General features: G+C 40.3%; 1 protein-coding gene across 3 annotated transcripts in view; it reads left to right on the forward strand.

Annotated features, from left to right (window-relative positions):
* Positions 1-26525, forward strand: part of CCB4 (cofactor assembly of complex C) — a 255800-nt gene that overhangs the window by 115838 nt on the left and 113437 nt on the right. For 2 of the 3 annotated variants that reach the window (XM_089423420.1, XM_089423410.1), the window contains exons 5-6: positions 20789-20973; positions 21129-21199. In XM_089423420.1, coding sequence (XP_089279546.1) covers positions 20789-20973; positions 21129-21199 — 256 coding nt within the window. The remainder of the gene's footprint in view (positions 1-20788; positions 20974-21128; positions 21200-26525) is intronic. The other variant, XM_089423415.1, reaches the window with a different exon arrangement.

A 26525-nucleotide genomic window follows, 5' to 3' on the forward strand; every position in this document is an offset into this window, starting at 1 on the left:
TGAAGCTTGCGGTAGGGTCTAGCGAGGCGCTCCTTTTGCAAATGTAGCCAAACTTTGTCGCCCACCTGGAACTTGTGTGGTACTCGATGCTGATCATGGCGCTGCTTGTACTTAGAATTGGCTCTGTCCAATATATCATGGACTTGTGGGCGGATGTGTTGAATGCACTCAATGAAGCTGTTAGCCCTGTCGGCTTCGGATTGGATGTGAGCTGAATCTGCCTGAGTAACTGCAAATGGTATGGCCACATCAATGGGACATAATGGCTGAAATCCCAACCCCACCTAAAAGGGGCTATGGCCCGTTGAGCTATGGAGAGCTTTGTTGTAGCTGTGCTGAACATAAGGGAGGCTTTCATCCCATGTGCGTGGATGCTTCGAGTTGTACATGCGCAAAATGTGTATGATCATCCTATTGACAACCTCTAGTTGGTCATCAGTTAGGGGGTCGAACGCCGTGGACTTAGTAAGTTTGGTATCCAGCATTGACCAGAGACTTAACCAAAATGCACTTAGGAATCTGCTGTATCGGTATGAGATAATGGAATGTGGGATCCCAAAGTGTACCCACACTTGCTCAAAGAAAAGCTTAGAAGTGGCCTCTATGTTGATACTCTTCTTGCAGGCCGCCATGATGGCCATCTTAGAGAATCTGTCGACGACCACGAAAATGCAGTCATTGCCGTTCTTAGTAGAAGGAAGGCCCGACATGTAATCCATGGAGATAGATTCCCAAGGTTGACTAGGAGTAGGTAGAAGGGTATATAGGCCTTGCTTCTTGATGGTTGGTTTGGCAATGGCACAGGCGGTGCATGATCTAATGTACTTCCCAACATCCCGATGAAGTTTTGGCCAATAAAAATACTTCTGCAGTACCGCCACTATTTTCTCTACTCCGAAATGTCCAACAACCCGACTGTAGTGCGCCTCCTAAATCATCTTGGCACACTTGCTTGAAGGAACACAAACGTGTCCTAGGTGGCATAACAGTGCATCCTGAAGGTGAAAATTTGGAACTTTCTTCCCTTCCAAGAGTGTCTAGTATGTGCTGTCGAATTCTAGATCGCTCTCGTAAAGATGCGGCCACCTTGAAGTCTCGTGCCCACAAGAGTCGAGCACAGTGATCAACGCCATGACTGGTGGTCGACTGAGGCAGTTTGCAACATTATTGGTGCTGCCCTTCTTGTACTTAATGTTCAAATGGAATTGTTGCAGGTAGGTGGACCATTTCTGATGGCGATCATTCTGCAACTTCCCTTGTGTCTATATGAACTGCAAGGGTCGGTGGTCTGTGTGGATGATCGTTTCCTTCCCCAAAATGTAATGCTTCCATTGACGGCAGGCCTGCACAATGGAATACATTTCTTTGTCGTAAGTGGGATACTTTCGGACTGTGTCTGAAAGTGTCTCACTGTGGTAAGCCATTGGATGCCCCTGCTGAGTAAGAACTGCACCAATAGCATAGTTGGAGGTGTCTATCTCTATCAGTGTTTTTAAAACCGTTTTTGAAAACCGGTTACCGGTCAAACCGGCCGGTTAGCAAGGCTGCCGGTCCGAACCGGCCAAAAAACCCGGTTTGATAGGGCATTTCTCCATTTTTTAGCCCTAACCGGTGAAAACCGGCCGGTTTAGGACAGAACCGGCCGGTTTGTATCAAACCGGCCGGTTCTGTCCTAAACCGGCCGGTTTTAGGCATGCCCACTGAAACATGCAAAAAAAGGGATTTTGCCTGTGGTTTAGGGGTTTTGGGGGGGAAGTAAAGGTGGGATATATTGTTATGAAAGATCCTATAACTGGAATTCAAAGTGATTTGCTACGTATGGAAGGAGCAGAGGTCATTGGAGTCTACCATGGTCTTGTGAATGAAAAGCTTGTTAATTTGGCACACAGGTATCTGAAAGTCCATCCAAAGTGTTCTTGAATGAAGCAGTAGTATTTTTTTTTGTGTAGTTTAGTTTGATAAAGATCCTTAATATTTGTTCTTGCATAACCATTTTACTTTTTTGTATTCAAATGCCTGTATTGGTATTAAGTTATTAACTACTGCACATCTGAGATTTTCTGTCAAAAGTACAACAATTTTCATGCCCCTTTAAATGAATTCTTTCACAGAAGTTGCAAAAAAAAATTCTTCAAAGGGATAGTTGCCAAAGTTATTGAGAGCATAGCCTTCCTGTAACCTGCATGGAACCCGTTTGGTAAGTGCCTCACATATGTTGGCTGCTTCAGAATATCTTTTAAAGCCTGCTTCTGCCACATCTCTCTGATTATCTCCCAGTGTCAAGGAAGCTGATTGTGCCCCCATTGCACTAAGAAGCTCAAATTTAACCTTGAACTAGGCCATAAATAGTAAGAAAGGATTATGAAATGTGCTCAGGTAGCAGATGACATCGTATGTCTGGTCTGTTGGGCTGTGGTCAATGGTTAAAATGGGGTGTTAAGTTGTTAACACAAATGATCCCGGTTCATACCTTGATGGGCATAGAGCCATAGAACTGAGCATGCTTTGGCTGAATTTGACAGCTCCCCACATTGAACGCGGACTAAGATAATGTGGACATGGGGTTCATAACTCTCCACCGATAATTTTTTCTTTCTTTATCCTTACCAGAAAAATGACAATTTTTTGTTGTTGTTTACATCCAATTTATCACCCCACCCTCCAGCCCATAAGCGAGAGGTATTCCTCATAGCTTATGAAGAGCCTCAATGTCGATTGCCTCACAAATAGTGAACATGTCATCTGCAGGGTTTGAACTCTGGTGGGGAAGATAACAGTTTCTTCTCTCAACCACCTGAGTTAGACCTATTTGAAAAAAACATGATGTTCTATCTCTGTTGTTTATCCATTTAGACACATTTCCAAAGCTTCAAGTTTCAACAGCTTGGACTTTATAGGCCATTTAGAGCCTCATTTCTTATGTATTTTGCTATTTTGTCGATGATATGTATTGTACTCGGTGCCATTTTGATATATTCACCTTTACATGGTATATAAATGAGCAAACTTTGCATATTTTGTCTCTATTGGCTTGGAATCATGGTTTTACATCTTAAAAATAGTTTTGTTTCATTAAAAATTAATTATTTAATGTATTTTTTTAAAACCGGTTCATTTAGACCAAACCAGTCCCGGTTAGACCGGTTCCGGTCGGTAAACCGGTTCATTAGGTGGACCGGTCCGGTCACCGGTTCCGGTTTTAAAAACATTGATCTCTATCTCAAATGGTTGTTGCAGGTCTGGTAATGTGAGCACTGGTGCAAAGCAAAGGTGATGCTTCAACTTGGAACACACCTTCTATTGGATTTCGGGCTAAAAAAACTTTGCTATCGCTCTGCCCTTGATGACTTGACTTAAAGGCCAATTGATATGAGAGAACCCCAACACGAACCTGCGGTAGAAATTAGCAAGACCTAGAAAGATGCGGAGCTTTGTTAGAGTGGTTGGAGCTGGCTAATCCCGAATGACTTGTATCTTGGCTGGGTCCACATGCACACCCTGCTCATCAATGATGTACCCTGATATTGAACTTGGGTCATGCCAAAAATGCATTTCTCCAAATTGGCACACAACTTGTGTTGTCGCAGGGTTTGAAGGACCTGTTGAATATGGTGGAGGTGCTCTTCCCAACTCTGGCTGAAGATTAAGATGTCATCTAAATACACCACCACGAATGCATTGGTGAAGGGTCACAAGAAGTTTTCCATCAATCTCATGAAGGTTGCGGGGACATTCGTCAACTCAAAAGACATGACCAACCATTCAAAAAGACCCTCCTTGTATTTGAAGGCAGCCTACCACACATCAGAGGGTTCGATAGGCACTTGGTGATAACCAGACTTCAAGTCGATCTTGTTGAAATATTTTGCCCCCTTGAGCTAGTCCAGAAGGTCATCAATACGTGGAATTGGGTACCTATTCCGGATAGTGATATTGTTCAGCGCCTGATAGTCCATAAAGAGTCTCTAGATCCCGTCCTTCTTCTATACCATTACAAATGGGCTCCCACAGGGTGATGAGCTTGGCCTAATGTTCCCTTTCTGCAATAGTTTCTGAATCTGCCTCTTGATCTCATCGTTCTCCAGAATAGAGCGTCGATAGATCGGTCCATTGGGTAGCGGCGCGCCTGGGATTAGATCGATGGAGTGCTTGACTTGACAGTGCAGAGGTACCCCTGTAGGTGAGGCAAAAATATCCCTGTACTCCTCCACGACCTTGTCCATCTGCTGCTGTTGTGCGGAGGAGCCCTGTCTGGAAGCCGTGGCCATAACCTTCTTCTTGCCCTGAGGGCGAATCATAAGGAAAATAAATTTCCTGGTCTAGGAAATGATCTTACTGCATTGCTTTGCAGTGATCAAAGAGATGGCGGTAGGCAGGGCTACCTCCGGTATCCTGTACAACTTATTGCCCAAAGTAATAATCACAGAGTGAGGTCTAGACTCATATACATCATGTCGCTTCCACAAGTATGGTTGTCCTAATAATACATCACAAACTTCAAGAGGAGCAACATCACACAGTACCTCATCCGTGAAGGGCTTGATGTTGTAGGGAAGGCGACACTGCTGGCTGACGCGAAGATCTCGTCCTTGGTGAAGCCACCCGATGGTGTATGGCTACGGATGTGCTGTCGTCGATAGGCCCAACCACTTCACGACCTCTGCTGAAATGAGGTTCTTTTGGCTCCCGCTGTTGACAATGAACTGCAGCGGAGAACCCTTCACCCACATTTGTGAGTGGAAGAGGCATTCCCCCTCCTCTGGATCTTCAGGCTCATTCTTCTGGATCTTGGTGGTGGCCACGGTGGCACTAGGCTTTGCGTCAATGATCTGCTTCCCTTTGTCATTCCCCTTGTTGGGTTCTGAATCAGAGTCAGAACATGTGTTTGAATCGGAAGTCTTTAGCTCATCCACCAGTGAATGCTTGGCCCGACACTCACTTGTGTTGTGAGTGGAGATCTTATGGAACTCACACCATTTTCCCGTGTCCTTCTTTGTCTTCGTGGTGTTGTTCTTTGCTTGCAGCTTCGACGAGTTGTCCTGGGTCACCCCGCCTTGGCTTTGGCCTTTGCTCTGTGGTTTGGGGGCGCCTTTTCCTTGCTTTGGATTCGCAGATCCAAAGTCTCGCTTCTTCTGTTTAAACTTCTGCTCAATCTTGATAGCGTATCAATATGCTGTGCTGAGCGAGGAGATGTCTAGGAACTCCATTTTGTCATGGATGTACTTGTGTAGACAGTCGTGGTACTTGAGTACCAAATGCCGCTCAGAATCGTTGATACCCAACTTCGTGCAGAGGCTACGAAAAAGATTTGTGAACTCCGACACATCTTGGTCCCTTCCCTGTTGTAGCGTGGTCCACTTTATGTATTTATCTTCATAGCTCCTAACAAGGTAATATTGTTCCTTGATGGCGTCTCAGAAAGAATCCCAAGTGGGCGCGGTTGAAAATAGTGAGGATTCCCTCTTGTCCCTTTGTTCACAGTATTTTTCCCACTAGTCCTTGACGTGTGGGGTGGCTTTGAGAAGTGCAAAAGTAATCTTTTCTCAATTGGAAAAGTCACAAACTGAAAAATATCCTTGCACCAGATTCAACCATTTATCTACGGCGTTTGCATCTATTTGGCCCTCAAATATGGGAATATCAAAGTTAACTTGTACCTTAAAAGGAGTGGCGCCTCCAGAGTGGCTGCTGGATGAAGATGCGTCACCTATGGGTAGCTGTCGGAGGATTTGGGCAAAGTTATCCATCATTGCGTTCCTCTGTCGCTCGAGAACTTCCTCGAGCAATATTTTGAAAGGATCTCCTGCCCCCTCGTCTTTCTTTTCTTTTGCCATGGGAGGTTGTCGGGGTTTGCGAGACTAGTCTTGCAAAGGTTCATCCAGTTCGAACCCTAACTCCTTATACCTTGACCTTGTTGGGGACATGCAAAGAAAAATAGAGAAAGAGCAGACCGCTCTGATACCACTGATTCGAACTTAAACAGGAACGCAACAAATTACAGATATAACCATAAATACAAAAATGCAGCAGAAATAACACTTCATTTCATTAATATCAAAATACCGAAATATGCTTACAAAAAGAATGGAAATAAACTAGCTCGGGAGATGGTAGCTTATCTCTGAGAAGAGATGTGGTGGCTACATTCCTCTGAATTGTATTACAATGAGGCTCAAGGGCCTATTAATTATTGAACAACAAGGGAAAACCATAAACAACCAAAACCCTAACCCTAGGAGATGTAACGCCAAGAGTTTGTGGGCCCCGTTGGGGTTAGTTGGGCATCCAACTTCCTGGGGTCGTAATGTGGTCATATTATCTCCATTTGGCGCGTACGATACCTTGTTGGAAAGGTCTCTTCTAGTACTACATGATTTGCGACAACGACAATGGGCTTGCTGCGAACCTCAAAAAAATGCCATTTAGTGGGTCAAAACTGCTCCGGAAGTTCAGGATTCGAAAAATTGCTAAAAATAGTAAATGCTGAAATAAACAAGGAAACATATGAAATTGACTAGAGTTCTAGGTCGAATAGGTGGGTGGCCACCAATATCCACCTAGATCATATGAATCCTACCCAAAATATACTTCAAGTCTGCATTCCTATGCTTTCATACAATCATCTAGATATATGCCCTAAAATGAACTTGTAACTTGACCAACTGCATTCCTTCATCCTTCAAGAGTATTATTTCCTCACCATATGGATTGTATACTAACCTTGTCATAATGCTTCTTCCAATAGCCTTCCAAAATGATGACTCTTATAGGATGTTGATGATCCACCTTAGCAAAATGACTGCCTCTAACATTATGTTAGATAATGTATGGATGAACTTTACGAAAAATGGTCCCAAACTTAACAATTTTGAAAGACTAGATGATTCCTACAAAGCAATTGAATCAAGTAGACTTCTAAATATGTTACTATGACATGCTTCTATTTATGATACTATGCATTTACAAAATGAAGATTGTCTTAGAGAAAACAATAATGCATGCTATTCTAACGGAAAGACCATCTTCCTAAAGAGCTTGACAGGGAGGATGCCTTCGCTTCTTTCCTTTCTTTTGTTGTTCTGCTTGTTTCGACAGTCCCTCTTAAAGTGTCCAAATTCATTGCATCCAAAGCATTGCACCTTGGACATGTCTTGCTTCTTCTTGGACTTCCCAAACTTTCCCTTATTCAACTTTTTTTAGTGACCTACCTACAATTACAAACAGAATGCGAATATTAGCGTGCATATGGGCATTCATACGATAGCTACATATGCATGAACCGCATGTATTGCACTAGTATACATACTGACTAATATTGAAAAATATTTGAGTTAGGTTAATAAATCAATTATCAAAGTAAATTCCTAACGATAATATAATGAATATATCAAGTGGGGCCTTTGATGTATACCACCCAAATCAATTATCAAAGTAAATTCCTAACTCACGATAATATAATGAATACATCAAGTGGGCCTTTGATGTATACCACCCATATATATATATATAGCAAATATAATAAAATACAAATTAAATTTATTTGAATTATAATAAAAATAAAGTAAAATTATTAAAAATTTATAAATAAAATAATTAACTTATTTGCAAAACATTATATTAACTAAGTGAAAGAAAACTATAATATAAAACCTAGTTAATCAAAAGAAATAAACGTGGCAAGCTCAATTCCATGAGTCACATAATATATATACCCATTTAAACGCAGGAAGACAGAGAGACGAGAGTCATAAAAAGACATTGCAGGTGGCGAATAATGAATAGGAGACAAGAAGATAATAAGCAGGGGTGGTGGAGAGTTGAGATGGTGAAATTGAGCTTATAAAAGGAGATTTTACGGAGGAAATGGGGGAGGAGATTTTTACAGAGAAGAGGTTTTTCTTACAAAAGTCATTACAAAGGGAATTGGGCTTTAATTATTCTTGAAATTTTGGGCACGGGGGCCAGAGTACCTCAAATTTGAAGTACTTTGGAGTTGGGTATTGAGATTGTGCTTAGTTTGGTAGGGAGGTTTTGATCGTTTTGGTAACAAGGGAGCGGGAGCAAGAACCACGATAGATCAGAAACATCTTCAAGCACAAAAATCCAGGTAGGTACTCAATCACAAAGTTTATAAATTCTGATTGAGAAATTACACAGTCAATAGTATACTCTGAGCATTAATTCTGGTTATATTATGTTAAATCCCTAATTTGGGGTTTCACAATTGGTATCGTAGGTTTCATATCATTAGAATTTGTCTATTTCTAAATTAGGGGTTTTACATTCTTGGTTCTTGCAATGAAGGCTTGAGACTGCTCATTAGATTTGATATCATCCTTTGCCTTGATCCTAGTCTCTTCCAGGAATCATTAAGCCCACAACTCATCAAAAGGAGTTGAGTCTTTCTTAGAGTAGATGCTTGTTGCAAAACTGCTCCATTCTGGTGGGAAAGCATTTAGTACACATATGGTCATTTCAGAATAAAAAATTGTCTCCTCAAGCCCTTGTAGCTGATCTCTTATTTGAGAGATCTTCATTAGAAAAGAGGCCATGTCCTCATCCTTGGACTTCTTCATTTTATATAGCTTATTCCTCAAAGACATCTTTTGTCTTGATGTACTTATAGAGTACAAATTCACTAGCCATACATAGGCTTATACGTTTTCAAATTAGCAAGAAAGGGAACTAGATGATCCTTAATAGATTCAACAATGATCCTTTGTGCCCTTACTTCTCTTTTCTTGTATTTTGCTAGTTCTTGAGTCCCGTCTTTGCTAGGTTCAGTAACTTCATCGAGGACATATTCCATTGCTTCATGTTCTCTGAGTGTCAGGTCTATCCTTTTCTTCCATGCTAGGTAATTTGCTGAGACAACAAGCTTATTGTTTTCCTTATAGTAAGAACCCATAAGACCTTTAGATTCAGAGATAGTGCAACAATATGATACTTGTCAATCACGAATCTTCTCTTTTTTGATGATGTCTCCAACTATCTTGAGGCTTTCAAGATCTTCAAGGAGACTTTAATGATGTCTTAGAAGGATGTCTTCCAAGTAGGTTAGATCAACAAGATTCAATCCTGCATCAACGAGCTACCAGCTACACCTTTGATCCTTAGTTTTGACCCTGCAACTTTGATATGCACCTTTGACCTTGTAATTGCTGCAAAAATCCTAGATCTAGTACAAGATAATCCTCTAAAAGTTCCTCCTTTGAGCGAGATAGATCTTTTCAAGATCAATGAGGTCAAAAGTTAATTCAAATTTTCCTTATTCCTTAATACTTGCTTGTGAATCTTATTTATCTTCTTGTGTTTCTTTATTAGATCCTTTTCATCAAAAAAATATCAAGATCAAAACAATCAAGACAATGGAAACAAATATTAGGCTCCAAGCCAGGGAAAAACCCTCTAAGGGGAAAACCCAAAAAACTCTTCTCTTCTTATAGAATCTGCTTCAAATGAGACAACAAAGACCCAAACCCTAGACCAACTCTTTCTCCAAACACCAAGTTAGCCCTCCAAAGAGACCTTTCAATTAGTTCAAAGTAAAACTAAATCAACTAGAGACAAACCCTTCCAGAACTGCACCAATCTCAGAATTTCGTCCCCCTTGCAACAAAATTTTCGACCTGCAGTCACTGCAGAAATTTCAGCCCCTGCAACTGTTCCAGAAACTCGCACGTGTGAGAGAAATGCCCAAAAACTCGTCCTCTTTCCTTCACTAGGGTTTTCTTCTTGATTCCTTGTGCTTTTCTCTTCTTTCTTCTTCTTTTCTATTGTAGATCGAACTTGTTGATGATGTGTGTCAAATGAGGTTGAAGATGTCTCTATATATAGCCTTTCCAAGAGGTCGAATAGCCCCTCTCTAGGCTGATTTGTCCTTGCTAGGAGGCTTCCAGGACTTTCTAGACTCAAAAATAAATTCTTTTACAAGGTACATCTTGCCCAGAAGGGTCTTATAAACATGATGTTGACTCTCTTGACTCATGACAATAAATCCTATGACCTAACAAACCCTAGAAGCACAAAGAACATGATTTTACCTAGAAGACGATCAATAGAGAGCACGAAACCCATGCTTTAAAATAATAACTTTTTGTTTTCTTCTTTTGTTTGTTACATAAGATACATATTGAAATGAGTATAATAATAATTATGAAGACCGAAACTAGTTACATTTCCAACAAGGACAATAATAATAACACGTGGGAAAAAGCCAAGCATGAGCTCTACCCCTTATCATTATGTCCATCACCCTAGTTCCTAGGGCCCATGAGTGCCCCTCACATCATTAAAAGAACCCATGCATGTCCCAACCCATGGTGGGCAATGAACTTCCCCACCTTAAGGGGGTAATAACTACTTTATATCATTCACAACATGCTCTCATTTTCTGGAGCTTCGAGCAGTAATACAAAGAAAAATCAAGAAAAAGAAAAAGGCAAGTAAGGGGAGGGGGGGGAGGGTGGAAAAACAAAGACTGGGGTAACTCATGTAACCACAATTGCTCCCTCCCTACATCTGTACACTCGATATGTGGTCTTTCTCATTATTGCTATCCTTATATCCATGGCATTTGGCCTTGAGAGTCAAGACCCCTGTGTCCCCATCCATTTTATCATCATTCACATGGCACCTATTAATTGAAGGATGTACCAGGGACATGTCTTTCCCCTTAGCGACTGGGAACACCTAATATGATTGTTTATTAGCCACTCCTACCTAGGGAGGTAACACTACTTTGAGATCAAGACCCCAACTTTGGAAGAGAGGCCCCATATGAAGTCTCAATGTGCCCTTGACTAACAGGCTTGGTTCGCTTAGATGCACTAATGAATTATTGTACTTGATGGTGAAGATGCAACACTGGACATTATGTGTGACTAGCAGGTGGTTTCATCATGGGTTGGACAATTTAATTGTGGCCTAAGTCCACTAAAGGAGCATATGACACCCTCTAGGTGAAGCATTGAGACCCATGGTACTCCTGTTACTTACAGAGCATCATCATTCCACTCCATGGGAACCTACAACACCACAACAATTTGCGCTTTGCCCCCACATTATTCACGAGATGATGCACTTGGACTAGTATGCCCCCAATCGACTTAGTAGTGCACCTATGGTTTGGTAGCTGATCTGAAGCCCAAATGAGGCTTGTCTCACCCTTTGAGACATGGGAGGGCTAACACCATTCTAAGCCCTCAACGATGGAGCAGATCTAGGCCATTCTATCACCAGGAGACCCATGAGACCCATTTTGTGACCCAAACACAAAACTAGGGTCCACATGATGATTTGCATGGGTATCTAGGGGCGAACCCCTAGAGGATGATTTTTGGAGCCTACTTGACTCAATTTGGCACCAAGGGAACTCAACACATGCCTCCAAGAGGCCCACGCAATGATGACGTCAACATTTCGGCCCTTTTGTGGGTTAACTTTTATGACTTCACGTTGGCTATGTGGTTGGCTTGTAACCACAGTTAGTTTTGGCCCTCCATTTGACAACCAAGAGGGGCTTTAGGCTAAAATGAGACTTGATAGAACATGTATAAATAAAAGAGACCTCATTTGAGTCTCTCATCATCATCACACTTGGAATTCGACCTCTTGAGAGAAACTCGCACTTGTTCCTTCTTGGCTATTAGAGATTCTTGGAATGCATTTTGATGTTTGGAAGCTATTTTGAATTGTCTTTGGAGCTATTTCTTTGATGAATGGATGGATATACTGCATGTTATCTTCTAAGTGGCTATTGTTGAAGATTATCATTTTGATTGTCTAATGTATGGAATTGCTACTTCTAGATTATGCTTGATTGTGCCCTAATTTGTTGAAAATAAATTTTAAAGGCTATCTAGTTGAGAATTGCATATGTTACTCATTGTATAACATGTAATGAATGTTCCTAGTGGAGGAATTCTTATAACTCTCCATCAAACTCCATTTATCATTGAGTGGGTAAATGCTGGAATTTTGATACCTAGGGCATCAAATTTTGGTCTCCTTAGCAACAAATTTGGCTTATCTATCACATCCTTGACTCCATATGCCTAAAGGACAAGGCACTAGTCCAAGTCATTGGTGATCAATCCTAAATTTTCTCCATAATTTTCTCTCCTTAAAATTGGTCCTTTTAAGGTTAGAGCAAAAAACTAGGGCTTGTAGTGAAATTTTAGAGAGGATGATTTTTGGTGATTTGAGAGCCTAAAAATCAAACTTAGGATCTAGGCTAGCTAACCTCCAATCTTGGTGGGCATCCACTCAAATTGCATCCATAAAATCTCTTGCCCTAGGTGTTGCTCCAAGAGGGAAACCCTAGTCTATTTTCCCCTCAATTTGAGGACTTCTTTGAAGGTTGTATGAGCTTAGTACTTGTTGAAGTATATCTCAAGAAGTCTTTTCTCTTGGGCCTTGACCTTTTGCATACTTATCACCATCGAAAATCTCAAAACCCTAAGTCTTGAGCCTTCTTTTCTTGAGCTTTTCTTTGAGATAGTTTTACTTCTTTGAAGCCTTGTACCGTTATTGAGCCTCTCTCTTTAATGAGCTCTAGCTTGATCACTCTATGCCATATACCTAGCATATCTATTTTAAGTGATCATATCCTACTGGGACTCCTGCCATTGGTGATAGTCCGTAAAGAATAAGGGACCTTGGCTGTGGTGATAGTGGGCCATTGTCCCATTGTTAGCACTTGGTCTAGGTTCTTGTCTTGTGGGGTTTCCCTCTCGAAGGCCTACTAGATTTTGTGGTAACATTTTGCGCCGTTGACGAGGAAGAAGCGAGTCTACCTTTATGAAATGTTTACTTTCTTCCCTAACGACAATATAAATCATTATTTGGCGACTCCATTGGAAGAATGAAGCCCTTGTTCTTCACTGAACCTCAATGTCAATGCTTGTGGGGTGAAGCAAACATCTCTAAAGGCATTTTGAATTCACCCTAGCGACTCTCCTTTGGGTTGTTATATGAAACTCGAGGAAATGGCTCCTTAGAATCTGCATGATGTTGACATTTTTGAATTCCTACATATAGAAGAGGGCAAATGGGATATTGGTCATCGTTTTGACAATGATCCAATATATGACACTGATGATGACCTTATCATTCCCTCATCTTCCTCATCATATCACTCCCAAGATGTTCCTAAGAACAATGATGAGAATGATATGCCCAAGGTAACTCTTGAAGGGGAGTTCACGAGCTTTATCATTAGATCCTCCATTCTTTGTTTACAAGAAAGGATTAGATGGTGCAAGTTGGATTCATTCCCTTCATCCATAACTCCCTTCCATGATGTATGGTTTTCTTATTTTCCCAGCCCTTAACCTGCATATGATTATGGTTACGCTTGCTCTTGGATTTATCAAATGATTGATCATAAGGATAGGAGGAATGATATGGGTCTAATAATACGCTAGTTACATTGGTTGTATGACTACACTTAGCTCATGCATAGTATGCTAGCATTGCATGGTAGTGTAGGATGCATTGCATATCATTTTGCATAGCTAATATCACCATATTATGTTCTCATGCTAGATTAGAATGCATTTAGATTAGACTTGCATCTTAGATAGATTTACTTTTCTGTATGGATTTATTATTTGATGAAAAACACGTGCAATACAAGTACGCCCAATACACATGCTTCCAATAGCTGTTTTGTGGTGTGTAGGACACAGATCTACGTCCCAGGTGATTGCTGCAGTTCTCATGACCTCCCCGTTCGAGTACATGGATCATGTGCTCTACGATGAGCTCATGTCCCAGTTGGAGCCAGATGTTGCCCACAAAATTGGGTACCCCTAGGAGAGAATTTCTTCTATTCATCTTCTTGCAGCCGACAACCAACAACACCTAAGAGCCACCTTGTAGCTGATGTGATGTGCCACTTTATCTCCGCTCCCTGCATCAATTGTAAGTTACCTCGCTCATCTGTTGAGAGCATATGTTAGAAGGTGGACAATCCAACCCAAAAGGTATGTTCTTCATTGTGTAATCGGGTGCTTATGCTTGTTTTTCATTTGGGCATTTTGGGCATGGCTTATAGAGTGACTTAGAAGAAGGAAGGGCTTTGACCATGGTTTTGTTCCTTCACCTTAAATACAGGTTTAATCCTCAATTCTAGTCTCGTGGAATCTCCCTTGTTGGCCTATGGCTTTAGGAAGGGCACTACTTAGGAAACCCTGATTTTGGCAGCATCGCCTGGTTTTCCTGTTCCCCATTTTTCACTCCCCTCCGCACATCACAAGCCTTATTTCACCATTTTTCTTCTTTGGGTCCACATAACCATTGGGTCCACAGGGCACTGACACACCCCTTTTCCTAGTCCATATATCTAGGTCGGGCTTGGAAACGTTACCTTGGAGGTTGGTTCAGCAAAAAGAAAGTTAAAAGCATATCATGGCCACAAGCAAAAAACAAAAGAAAAAGGAAGATCATAAAATGCAAAAGATGGCCGGGACAATCTTAATAGCACGTGGGAAAAAGCCAAGCATGAGCTCTACCCCTTATCATTATGCCATCACCCTGGTTCCTAGGGCCCATGAGTGCCGCTCACGTCATTAATGGAACCCATGCACGTCCCAACTGTTGGTGAGCAATGAACTACCCCACCTTAAGGGGGTAATAACTGCTTTACATCATTCAAAGGATGCTCTCATTTTCTGGAGTTTCGGTGGACATTATTGCCATCCTAGCTGGTTCATAGTCAATTTCGATGGTCCTCCATAGCCACTGTAGTGGGCTTCTTGAGGAAGTTATTCAGTCTTTCTATTGTGCTTATTTGTAGATGATCTTCTGAAGATTGGATTAATTTTGCAGGGGTTCGAGTTATCATTGTAGGTCGAATTCCCTCCTCTGGCTGGCCGAGTATCATTGACTCAAAGAGGAAAAAATTTATTGTCAATCCAAGACTCAATTTCTTCAGCCAGAGGACAAAACTATAGAGGTCACACTGTCTTCTTCTTGGAGGTCGATTTGCCTGATTTGAGGGGTAATTATTTTCCTAGAAATAAGGAGGTTGAGAGCATTTATCTGAGGGTCTATAGCCCTTTCTTGTCACTAGCCGAGATCAAATATCCAGAGGGCCAAGAGCCTCCTCTTGCATAGGTTGAGAGCATTTTTAGAAATGGTTCGAGATTAGTATTGTTAGAGGTTGAGAAGGCACTTATTGCTTCAGACCAAGGACATTCTCCTTGTGTAGCCGAGCATATTCGTACTTGAGCAGGGTTCTGATAATTATTTGGAGCTGAGAACTCACCAGTTATATCATATATTCAAAGAGGCTGAATCCTGAGTGTTACAATCATCATTTAGAGGACAAAATCTAACAGACCTTGAGGAGACTGCACTTCACAGTTGTTGGCAGGATGAATTTGTTATTCTGGGTTTACTCTTTGAATCAAGGGGCTGAGTGGCTGTAGCAGATGATGAATTCTCTTATTTTTCTGGACAAAGTTCTCTTCATTGGAAAGGAGGTCAAACTCTGGGCATTTCATTTATCTTTCAGAGGCCGAGTTCCAGATCCATTTGGAGGTGAGTTACTCAGCTTATAGACAGGTCGAATCCCTTTCTTTCCACTTCCAGATCTGTGTTTTATCGTCAGACCAGAGGACCAAGTTGCTGTATTAGATTCCAAGTTTATTATTGGAGAGGATATTGCTATTTTGAAGATCAGATTGGGTTGCTGAAGTTGTATCAGGTTTTACAATGTCATTTAATATTGTAACTCTTCTAAGAAGTTAATAGAATAATTATTTGCATCTCATATTTGTTGTTGTTACAAGTGTTTCTACCTTGTCTGCCAATTGTTTGACAAAAGTACTGTGCACTAACTGTTTGTTAAAAGTCCTGAAAGAAAATTTATATAATTTTTGGAATTATGTTAGCCTATTATAGCTTTGGTACATTACAAGTTTTGTGCAGAGAAAAGAAAGAAGAGTAAAGGAAGAAGCTTCTTTTACTATAGAGCAAGAGAAGAGGCAAACATGTTCCTTTTCAAAAAGCTAACCATAAAGTAATTGTTTTGTTGTGAATTGAAATGCGGAGCTTATACAATGAAGTCACTAGTGCATGAATTACTCACAATGCACACATATGGTTTAAACTAGAAAGTTTTACTTGCTTCATCATAGAATCACGTGTGATTATCAAATTCAACCTTCAAAACACTAAAGACAAGGTGTATTGGAATAAATTTTTGAGTAAAATAAAATGAACCTGTTGCTGCCCGTCACACACACCTACCAATTAGTGAGAAAAGCCCTTAACACCACAAGGTGTGGTTGGTGGAAAATTAAAGAGAAGGGGCTGTCACCTATTCTGTAGTCTCTCCGTTTAAGCTATCTCCTAGGTTAGCTAAGGGGGGCGGTCCCTAAATGGAAAACTAAGTTAAAAGATGTGAGGTTTCTAGGAGATGTTAGAGTGAAATGGATTACTTTTTGAGATTACAAACAAATATAATATGAGCAATGTGAGTCAAAATCAACATTAATAACCATCAATGCATGAGATAGCAATAAGCATATGTAAAACCAGTGCCTTCAAAATATTGCTAAAAAATGAAAGATATTTGTTCAAAATAAATCAAATGTTTTCAAATGGAAGCACAAACAATCCTGAAAATGAAACAAAATATGTTAGCACAATAAAATAATCAATACAAGATATAAAGATGCTTTCAAGATATATGATCACTTGTTAATCCAAAGCATACAAGGAAATAATATCTTGTAAAGGAAACCAATTAGAATTCTACTTACAAAATATAAAATGAGATGATACTTGCCAAAACAAATTATTCAATTCAACACATATTCACAAATGATAAATGTAATGGTTATTTGCAAGTAAAACAAAAGGATGTGTTAGTATGAAATGCACCTAAACTAAAATTGGATGCAATTATCTTGGTTACTTTTAATCTAAATGCCTAATCTAGGTGAGAGATCCTCCTTTTGAGCTCTTACCAAAGGGTAAAAATTTGGGTGATTGTAAGAAAGAGGGGGTGAGGACATAGTGGTATCATTAACGATACCCGTCCCCTGAGTCTTACCAGTGATTGTGTGCCTTCGTTTTTACAAGGGGACAAGCTACCTTCATAACTGCAGAGTCACATGCCTTTACCTTACTTCGTACCAATTGGAAGAACATTCCAAGAAAGTTTTTTCTTATGATTTCTATCAACCAAGCTTATGCTTGGAGGTTAATTTTAAAATGCAACTAAATTAGAATGCCTAATATGATATGCAAGTGAGATTGTAAGTGCTATGTAAAAGATGAAAATTGCTTCAATTAAATATGCTCCACAAGATCACTTGTATAGTTGCTCAAATAAACACAAGATGCATAAGCTTCATGAGAAATTGTGAGTTGCTAAAGATAGATGATGAACCATTAACAAACTAAAGCAAATGAAGCTTGTAAACTTTCTCAAAGTAAATTGAAAATGCTTTGAAAGATGAACTTGAGATTTGTGCCCACAATGGCTTTGCAAAAAAGAACTTGAGAAAATAAAAGATGACTAGCTTGACATGAAAGTAAATGGTTGCTTTCAAAAGTAAACTTGTCCAATACACAATGCTTAAATATACTCAAAATGGAAATATTGCATAACAATAAAGCATGAATTAGACAAATGTCAAGCCAAATGCATCCAATTTTGCTAAGAACAATAAGTGTGCTTGCTTAAAGTAAGAGTAGATTGCTTTTGCAAATGGAAATGTAGACTTGAAACTTGTAGCAATAATGATAAGTAATGCAAGCTTAAAACATGTAGCAAACTTGAAAAATAATAAATGTGATTTGTGTTACATCCCAATTAGAGCATGTATATGTGATGTGAAAGACAATGGAAAAATTAAAACCAACAAGTCAATCCACCCAAGATTCTCTCCCTAAAATAGAGAGGTAGGGATTCCAATGGGTAGGCCCACGCTCCCACAACAAAAACAAAAAAATTTATTATTATGGTGTTACAATGAGGTTAGAACCTCTTTGAGGGCTACCCAAGGATTAATGGAAAGATACAATGTGAGATCTTGAAACAAGAAGAGAATCCCTTCAAGCTATGGGAGTCTCAAGAGGGATGAAATGATCCTACAATTAGAGAATACAAACTCCAAAATAATGTACGGCCTAGCCTCCTCCTCAAACTCTCCTAATGCCCACAACCTCCTTGGAATAAGTCTTGAAGCTTGAGAGGACCTACAAGAAAGGATGTTAGGGCTGCAAAACTAAAACCAAAGTTAGTGTGAAAAGAGAGCATGTAAGTGGATGATAATGCTACAAAATAATATACAAAAACTAAATCAAGTGATGGGAAAAGACCCCATCACTTGTCTAGCTTATAAGAAGCTCTTGATTAGCTAGATAAAGAGATGAAAGAACAAGAGTTTAAGATGTAGATTTGCTTGAAATAATCGACTTAAGCACAAACTATGTCAAAAGGACCCTTGCAAAACCAACACTCTCGAAAGATAAGTTATTAAGATTCAAATAACGATAGGAGCTCCTTGAAAGCTATGCCAAGAGTGGGTTGGTCTCTTGAAGACTTCCCCTCACGTTTGCTAGTTGATTCAAAAGATAGTCTCTACAAAACTTCAAATGCACATTAACTCATATGGATTAAATCAATAAACAATGACAAGAAAACTCTAGAATTTGTATGAAAATAGATAGAGTTGTCTAGCCTAGAGCATATCAAATAACCAATTGCAAATGTAAGATAACTATACATTCACAACTCTATAAAAGCATATGAGAAAATGAAATCAAATTAAACACAAGTAGAGAATTATACTATCATTGAGCCAAACACAAAATCCAAGAGAGAAACACCCATGAATGAATCTCGAAGTCTTTTTTATTCAAATGAAGAACAAGAGTACATAGAAGTAGAGCTTCCCCAAGCACAATAGCTCATTACAAAAGATACAAAATGAGAGCCCAAGGCTCAATTATATAGGAAAATGGGAGCAAATCCCAATGTAGCATCCATATGACAAATGGTTATGGAGGAAATCCCAAGAAGAGCAAGTTTTGTTACAAGTGTGGATGAAAGAGCACAATTGTAGAGCCTCCACCAAATTGAACTCCATATGTGGCATGAGCAATCCCCATCAAGAAATCAAATTCTCCAAGTCTGCAATGAGAGGGAGTTAACTCCCCATCCAACTAGCCATGAAGTGCCACCTCAAATGATGATCCCAATGTGCCCAACGAATATCCTCATCATGAACTGTGTGGGCCTCCAAGTGCAACTCGAAATCTCCAAGTGGATATGCCAAGTGTAGGAGTGGAGCTAAGGTGAGACAAGTTTCCATGAAATTCTCCATCAAATATTCCTTTGTGTGCATTAAATCCTCCAAAAGTTTGATTTTCCAAGTAAGCAGCTTCATAATTAAATGCAAGAAATTTGATTTTCTTGTGGGAGTGGTGCATTTATGATGTAAGGTGCTCAATCATCCTCCACATGTCCCTTGACTCAACTCTTTGACTTGGGATAATTTCCAAGTCATTTCCATGTCATTTTCTCACATGGAGCATTTATTTTCCTCTATTTTAATTTATTTCTTGCTTAATTGATTGCCATATTTCCCACTAAACTTAGGAAAATTGGGTTTTGAGGGTCCAAAACACATTTTTAACCTCTCAAAGCGTGTCTTAGTAGAAAGTTGAGGGTGAAAGGTGTAATTTTTATTACTCATACCCAATACAACTTCTCTAGACATCACTTATTACATTTCAAATACAAATTTTATTCCAATTTTCGCCTTGCGGGGAATTAAAAAAATTAAAAATTGACCCCTTAGACCTAGTCAAATTCCACGGAACTTTACGAGTGATCTAGTATGGTAATATACAATGACTCTAGACACTAGGACTCACCCAAGGCCTCACCATCAAACCGTACTCCGGCTTTGGGGTATATTTGGAAGAAAAAACTCAATTAATTATTAAGTCCTTGTAAGGAGATGATAATTAACCAAGTGAAAAAAACCTCCAAGAGTAATACTCACCTGATAACAAAGTCGCAAGCTACCTAGGCTTGTTACATGACTCAAACTCATTATATTAACATCACTTTACATCATTCTCGTAGGGCTTGTGAAATCTGGGTACAACAGAAAATGATAAGAAGAAGAAATAGAGTTGAAAAACTCTGGTAATATGATGATATATGATGGTACAAGCATCCTTTGGTACATCCTTGGGCATGGAGTCTTCAGATAATCTTCAGGTGCCACTCCAGTGGTCAACAAAACCAAAAAGAGAGAGACAACGAGTTCTCATTGTAAAGGTCAGTTCTTGCATTTATACTTATATATTGACAAAGCTATAGGAAAAACTGGAGTCAACTGTCATGTCCATAATAGAGAGTAAACTTCTAGAGTAAGGCAGCAATTGCCACTTATGAATGCCTCCTTTCCATCTGGTCATGTGGTCTTTTTTTGTCTCTGCCTTAAAATCTAGTATAGAAGTTATGGAGGATGAAAATCAATTTACATGAAGTTAGATAACATTCACGAAAATCATTTCACAAGAACTGAGTAGATACATGTGAAAGATCAATTTATGCGGCATAAGTAGCTATGCATTATTCTTGATTAACTGTATGCTTCTTAATAGAGTCTGTTGCTGAAATAGTTATAGAAGTTTCTTCTAAATAATATCTTGGGCTTACCCAAGATTTTATTCACCTTCAGTTCTCTTTTTTAACCAGCTGAACAGTTTGTAAGTGCGATGGAAACTGATACTGGGACTGGGTTGAGAGCAGGGTATGGGAGTCTCTCGCAAATATAACATGCTGCCAAGCTTTGGTAATTGTGTATAAGAGCAGTTGTGTACTTCAAGTTGGTGTGGCATTTGAATCCACTACAGTACAAGGAGAGGCTGCGTCAGTTGATGCCCCAAAACTTGTCCAGGGTTCTCTTTGCCAAGGAATTTGGAGTTCTGGGAAGCGTAAGTAGCATTCATGTTGAGTCATTTGACAGTTCTTGAACAGAAAACTGTAATAAGGATCTAATGGAACGGTTTAGAATATGTATTGCCAGTTGGTTAGAATATTCCAGTATTTTCTGATCCAGTTTGAGTAATCATTTGGAGTGCCGATGCAGAAAATTATATGGCTAATCTTGCTATTTATCCAGGACGCTTTGAATTATCCTTTTTGCCCCAAAATACTCAGGTATTTGATTTTTATTTCTAAAAACTTAAATGCATATTGTACCTTTTCTGTATTTCTCCCCATTTTTAGCATATATGTTTTAACATCTCTAGTATAAGCCAGCAAGCTTGATATCCATTACGTCCTGAACAGCTACATGTTACTCATTTCCTCTGACTGTTATGATTATTTCTTTTCTTCTAAAACTTAGACCACTCTTAAATGTGGGGTTTATCTCATTGTGGTGTTATTTAATGAACTTTTATCAGGATACTAAAATAAATCCAGATTTCTATTAGATGCAACCTGGTTTAGATTGACTCATATGATCAGATAGACTTTGTATGGTTACTGTTGCCTCCCAAACTTTCAGTTTAAGTGGTGAAGCGCTAAAACACAAGTGTAGAAGGGTTATCCTATGTCACTCTGGTAACTCCTTCACTCTCTTTAGGCTGGCTCTCCTTTCACACAAGGGGGGAATCCCCAGACAGTTAAATCTGATTTATGATGTAAACCTAGGGTTTATTTCAGATTTAGCAACAAGCAAAATAAAAGGGTTTTAGTTTATATTTTTTGGGTGGTTGAGAGGAAGACTAGTGCCAAACATCAACTCAGGGTGAATGGAGTCAAAGGGTATTTAGAGGGTTCGAATATACGTGAATGGAGATAATAGACAATGCTGTGACAACATGCTAGGATCTCTCTATGAATGCTATCTAAGATTTGCAGAAAATTATCTCAGGAGGGCCCTTTCAAAGGTGCTCCTACTCCTAAAATAATCATGCATGACTTCAAAGGGTTGATCTTGCTAACATCCAGAAATCTTCCCTACTTTTCCCTGAAATGACAGCAATAAATTAACTAGTTTAACAACAAAAATAAGCAAGGGAAAAGGCTAGGAAACACCTCAACCAATGTCGTTCTTTAGATGACAAAATTTTCCATTGAATTCAAGCCCTTTGTAGCAGCAAGTAAATGTAATTTCCAGCCAATGGAAATGGCAATATGATGCAAAATGAAGAATCACACATGAAAAAAATACCCATGATCATACATTACCTTGAAAAGATCTTCAATACTTGGCCAATGAGTTCTTTGCTCAATCCTTCAACAATCCATCAAAAGTGAGGGAGCTTCTCTTATGTAGGGATTGCGCTCAAAAACCCTCAACAATAGGATAATATTAAACAAAGTGTTGATTTTAGGTATGTTCTATGCTAGAGCAATTTATTTAAATTTCTTTTACACATTAGCAATCACATCAGCATAAAGTAAACTGCAGATAGAACATAAATATAAATTGCAGAAGACAAGCCAAGACGAGGACACAAGATGTGGCGCTAGCCAGGGACAAACTCCACAATGTGGGGAAACCCTTGATCAATTATTCTTTTATGTTCTTCAAAGTTCAGCAGAGAAAGTGAGAGAGATAGTACATTTACAATAGAAGTCAATCACTTTGACTCTTGATATCATCATGAGATCAGTTGAAGACATATTGCTTCAACTGATTCTCTAAGGTGACTCGTTCACCTATCATAGTGCTGCATCTCGTCTATTTGTTGCACATTACCGTGTGACACCTTGCTGTACTGTCACGTGTTGAATCTTGATGATTTAGCTGCTCTCATCTTCATGCTGCTCATCATGCTGCATCTTCCATGGTCTTATTCATCATCAAGCTGCCCATGCTCATGATCTCATTCATCATTATGCTACCCATGCTCATATCATCATGCATCATTATGCTGCCCATGCTCATATCATCATGCTGCTTATTATGCTGCCCATGATCTCATACATCATGCTACCTTCCTTCGGAGACAGATGCTCTGGCTGTTTTGGCAGTTCCGGTAGTTTCGGCTTTTCCGGTAGTTCCGGCTTTTCTGGCAGTTCCTATAGTTCTGGCATTTCCGACATTTCCGGCTTTTCCGGCTTTTCCAGTATTTCTGGCTTTTCCGGCGTTTCCGGCTTTTCCGGCAGTTTCGGCTTTTCTGGCTTTTCCGGCAGGTCCAACTTTTCCTGCTTTTCTGACTTTTCCGACTTTTCCTGCAGGTCCGGCTTTTCTGGCAGTTCCGGCTTTTCTAACTTTTTTGGCAGTTCCGGCTTTTCCGGCAGTTCTAGCTTTTCCGACTTTTCCGGCTATTCTGGCAGTTCCGGCTTTTCCTGCAATTCCGACAGTTTCGGCATTTTCGGCTTTTCCTTAGGATCTCTCCTCCTACTAAAACCCAAAGACAAGTAGAGAGAGGAAGAGATCCAAGTGTGTGTAGAAATGACTTGAAGTCCTCTTCTATTTATACTAAAATGTAGAGGTTGAATAGACATGACTGTTGGGCTTCTGAGCCTACATAAGTTGCTGGCTGACTTAACAATTTGTCCATAACATAAATAAATTCATAACTTCATAAATACTTATTGGAATTGGATGATCTTTAGATCAATCCTACACCTCTCAATGAGAGGGATCTAATAAAAATATCAGCTGCCATAAATAATATGACCCACATGGAGTTTGGCCCTAGTTGCCAATTTTAACACTCCCTCTCAACTAGGGAGAACTCCATCCGCTGATCCATATGTCCAACTGTACTATCTCTGCCATTAGTGCCCTGCATTGCTCTGCTCAGCTCTGCTAGCTCTGCCCAGCTCTGCTCTGCTGGCTCTACTCTGCTCTGCCCAACTCTGCTGGCTTTGCTCTGTTCTGCTTAGCTCTCCTGGCTCTGCTCAGCTTTGCTGGCTCTGCTCTGCTCAACTTAGCTTTGCTGAACCATGAAGAAGAAGGATTGATCGAGAATGTGTCATACCATTCTCCACTGACCCGAAGTTAGTCTCAGAGTGTGTACCACTGGTCCCAGACCAGTCCTCAACCGACTCAAAGTCAGTGTCATAGTAGTTACAACTCCTACCATTGGTCCCAGACCAATACTCTACTATCTCGAAGTCAGTCTCAGAGTATGTACCACTGGTCCCAGACCAGTCCTCAACCGACTCGAAGTCAGTGTTATAGTAGGTACAACTCCTACCACTGGTCCCAGACCAGTACTCTACTGACTCAAAGTCAGTCTCAGAGTATGTACCACTGGTCCCAGACCAGTCCTCAACTGACTCGAAGTCAGTGCCATAGTGGGTAGAACTCCTACCACTGGTCCCAGACCAGTACTCTACTGACTCGAAGTCAGTCTCAGAGTATGTACCACTAGTCCCAGACCAGTCCTCAACTGACCCGAAGTCAGTGTCATAGTGGGTACAACTCCTACCATTGGTCCCAAACCAATATCATTGATCCCAGATCAATGAAGGTCATCCTAGCATAGGGAGTACGGTAGATACAACGATGCGTCCATCGGTACTACTATGGTCCCTATCCTCATTTCCTTGCTCATTGATCAGATGAGAGGTACTTCCCATGAGTCCCAGATTGCATGGGTAGGATGCCTCGACAGGAGAAATTAATCAATCTTGTCCTCACAGGAGAACTAATCATCTTGCTACACAATCGCCATGGAGAACACATCATCCAGACCTCACAGGAGAACTAATCATCCTGCTACACAATCGTCATGGAGAACACATCATCCAGACCTCACAGGAGAACTAATCATCCTGCTACACAATCGTCATGGAGAACACATCATCTAGACCTCACAGGAGAATTAATAATCTTGCTACATAATCGTCATGGAGAACACATCATCCAGACCTCACAGGAGAATTAATCATCCTGCTACACAATTGTCATGGAGAACACATCATCCAGACCTCACAGGAGAATTAATCATCCTGCTACACAGGAGAGCGAATCATCCTGTCCCACAAGAGAGTGAATCATCTTGTCCCACAAGAGAGCGAATCATCTTGTTCACAGGAGAGCGAATCATCCTGTCCACAGGAGAGTGAATCATCCTGTCCCACAAGAGAGCGAATCATCTTGTCCACAAGAGAGCGAATCATCTTGTCCACAGGAGAGCAAATCATCCTGTCCATATGAGAGCAAATCATCTTGTCCTAGTGCGCACCACCAGGGGAGGGTGAGTCACCCTGTGGTCGTATGTTGCTCCAGTAAGAACGCAAGCCCCCAGAGCTCCCAGAGCTCAATGTATGCAACATGCAGGACCCTTTTACAAGGGTCTCTCGACGACTGTAAGTCATTCGGGAAAATCACAAATTTGATTTTTCCCGGGGCTCTGACAAAGTGTAGCGACCTATACATCATCTCAGTGCGATGGAGCCTCCTTGCTCATCGAATTACCATATCCCAGATAAGACAGTATCTGATGTCTATCTGCTGGAGCAATCATTGAATACGAGATTCCTCAATAATTGAATCCCACCTCTGGTTGTCACAGAGAATCACAGTGGTATTCATCATGTGTACTCATTGAAGAGTTTCCACAACTAGGCAACTTCATACGAGGTCATACTTGTAGTTATGTATCCGATCTCGGTGGTACTTATAACAACCGATTTCTGCTTCCTGCTCATCCATGATATTGAAGCAGAATCCAAAGAGAACTAGCACTGAGAAGTGCTCTAGTGATCCTCCACACTGCTTGCCCAGTCAGCATTCGAATAATCATGCAGTTTTCATATTTCCGACAGTGTATCTCAATCCATGAGAGATTGTGCCCCGAAGATATCTCAGAGGATTCTTGGCACCAATCTAGTGAGGCTCAACCAAATATGAGCTCACCATGCTAACTGCAAAACATATGTCCGAACGGAAGTTCACCAAGAACATCAACGTGATTGAGTTTATGAAACTCAGAGGCATTTCCCAAATCTGGTTCGACATTACTACCATATAACTTCTAAAAGTTAATATCCTCAAGGTAGTCACAGGCTTGCAGTTTATCATTCCACATTTGGAATCCAACTCCCTCTTACTTCTGCAAATGAGAGGGTCTGCACCTGTCAGAAATAGGTCGTCCTTATGAGGTGCCAGTATGAGAGGTCTATCATCCACAACCTTCGGGTAATGGTTTGGATCGGTTTCACTCCTAGTGAATCTCAGCTTCATCAAATAGCTATCAATCCTCTCATACTACGCCTGGGGTGTTTTGCTTCAAGCCATAGAGGGCTTTCTTCCACCTGTATACATGAGATTCTTGTTCATGAATCTCAAACTCCACGGGTTGTTCCAAACCTGTGGACTTGCTACATGAGGGGAATGGTCCCCTTGTAATATTTTCCTTTGGTACATCTCAGACATGTACCTTCATGCTCTTTTTGAATTCAGGCATCCCGGTCACCATCTGACTCACAGACCTCCGGTGTTGAGTCAATGGACATGGTCCCCAGTGGACTTGATACAACCCTGAACTCTAAAACATCTTTGAAAAATCTATTT

The sequence above is a fragment of the Pinus tabuliformis genome, chromosome 6 (assembly GCF_031772625.1).
Source record: "Pinus tabuliformis cultivar Carrire ecotype Pingquan chromosome 6, CPIR1, whole genome shotgun sequence".
Lineage (NCBI taxonomy): Eukaryota > Viridiplantae > Streptophyta > Pinopsida > Pinales > Pinaceae > Pinus > Pinus tabuliformis.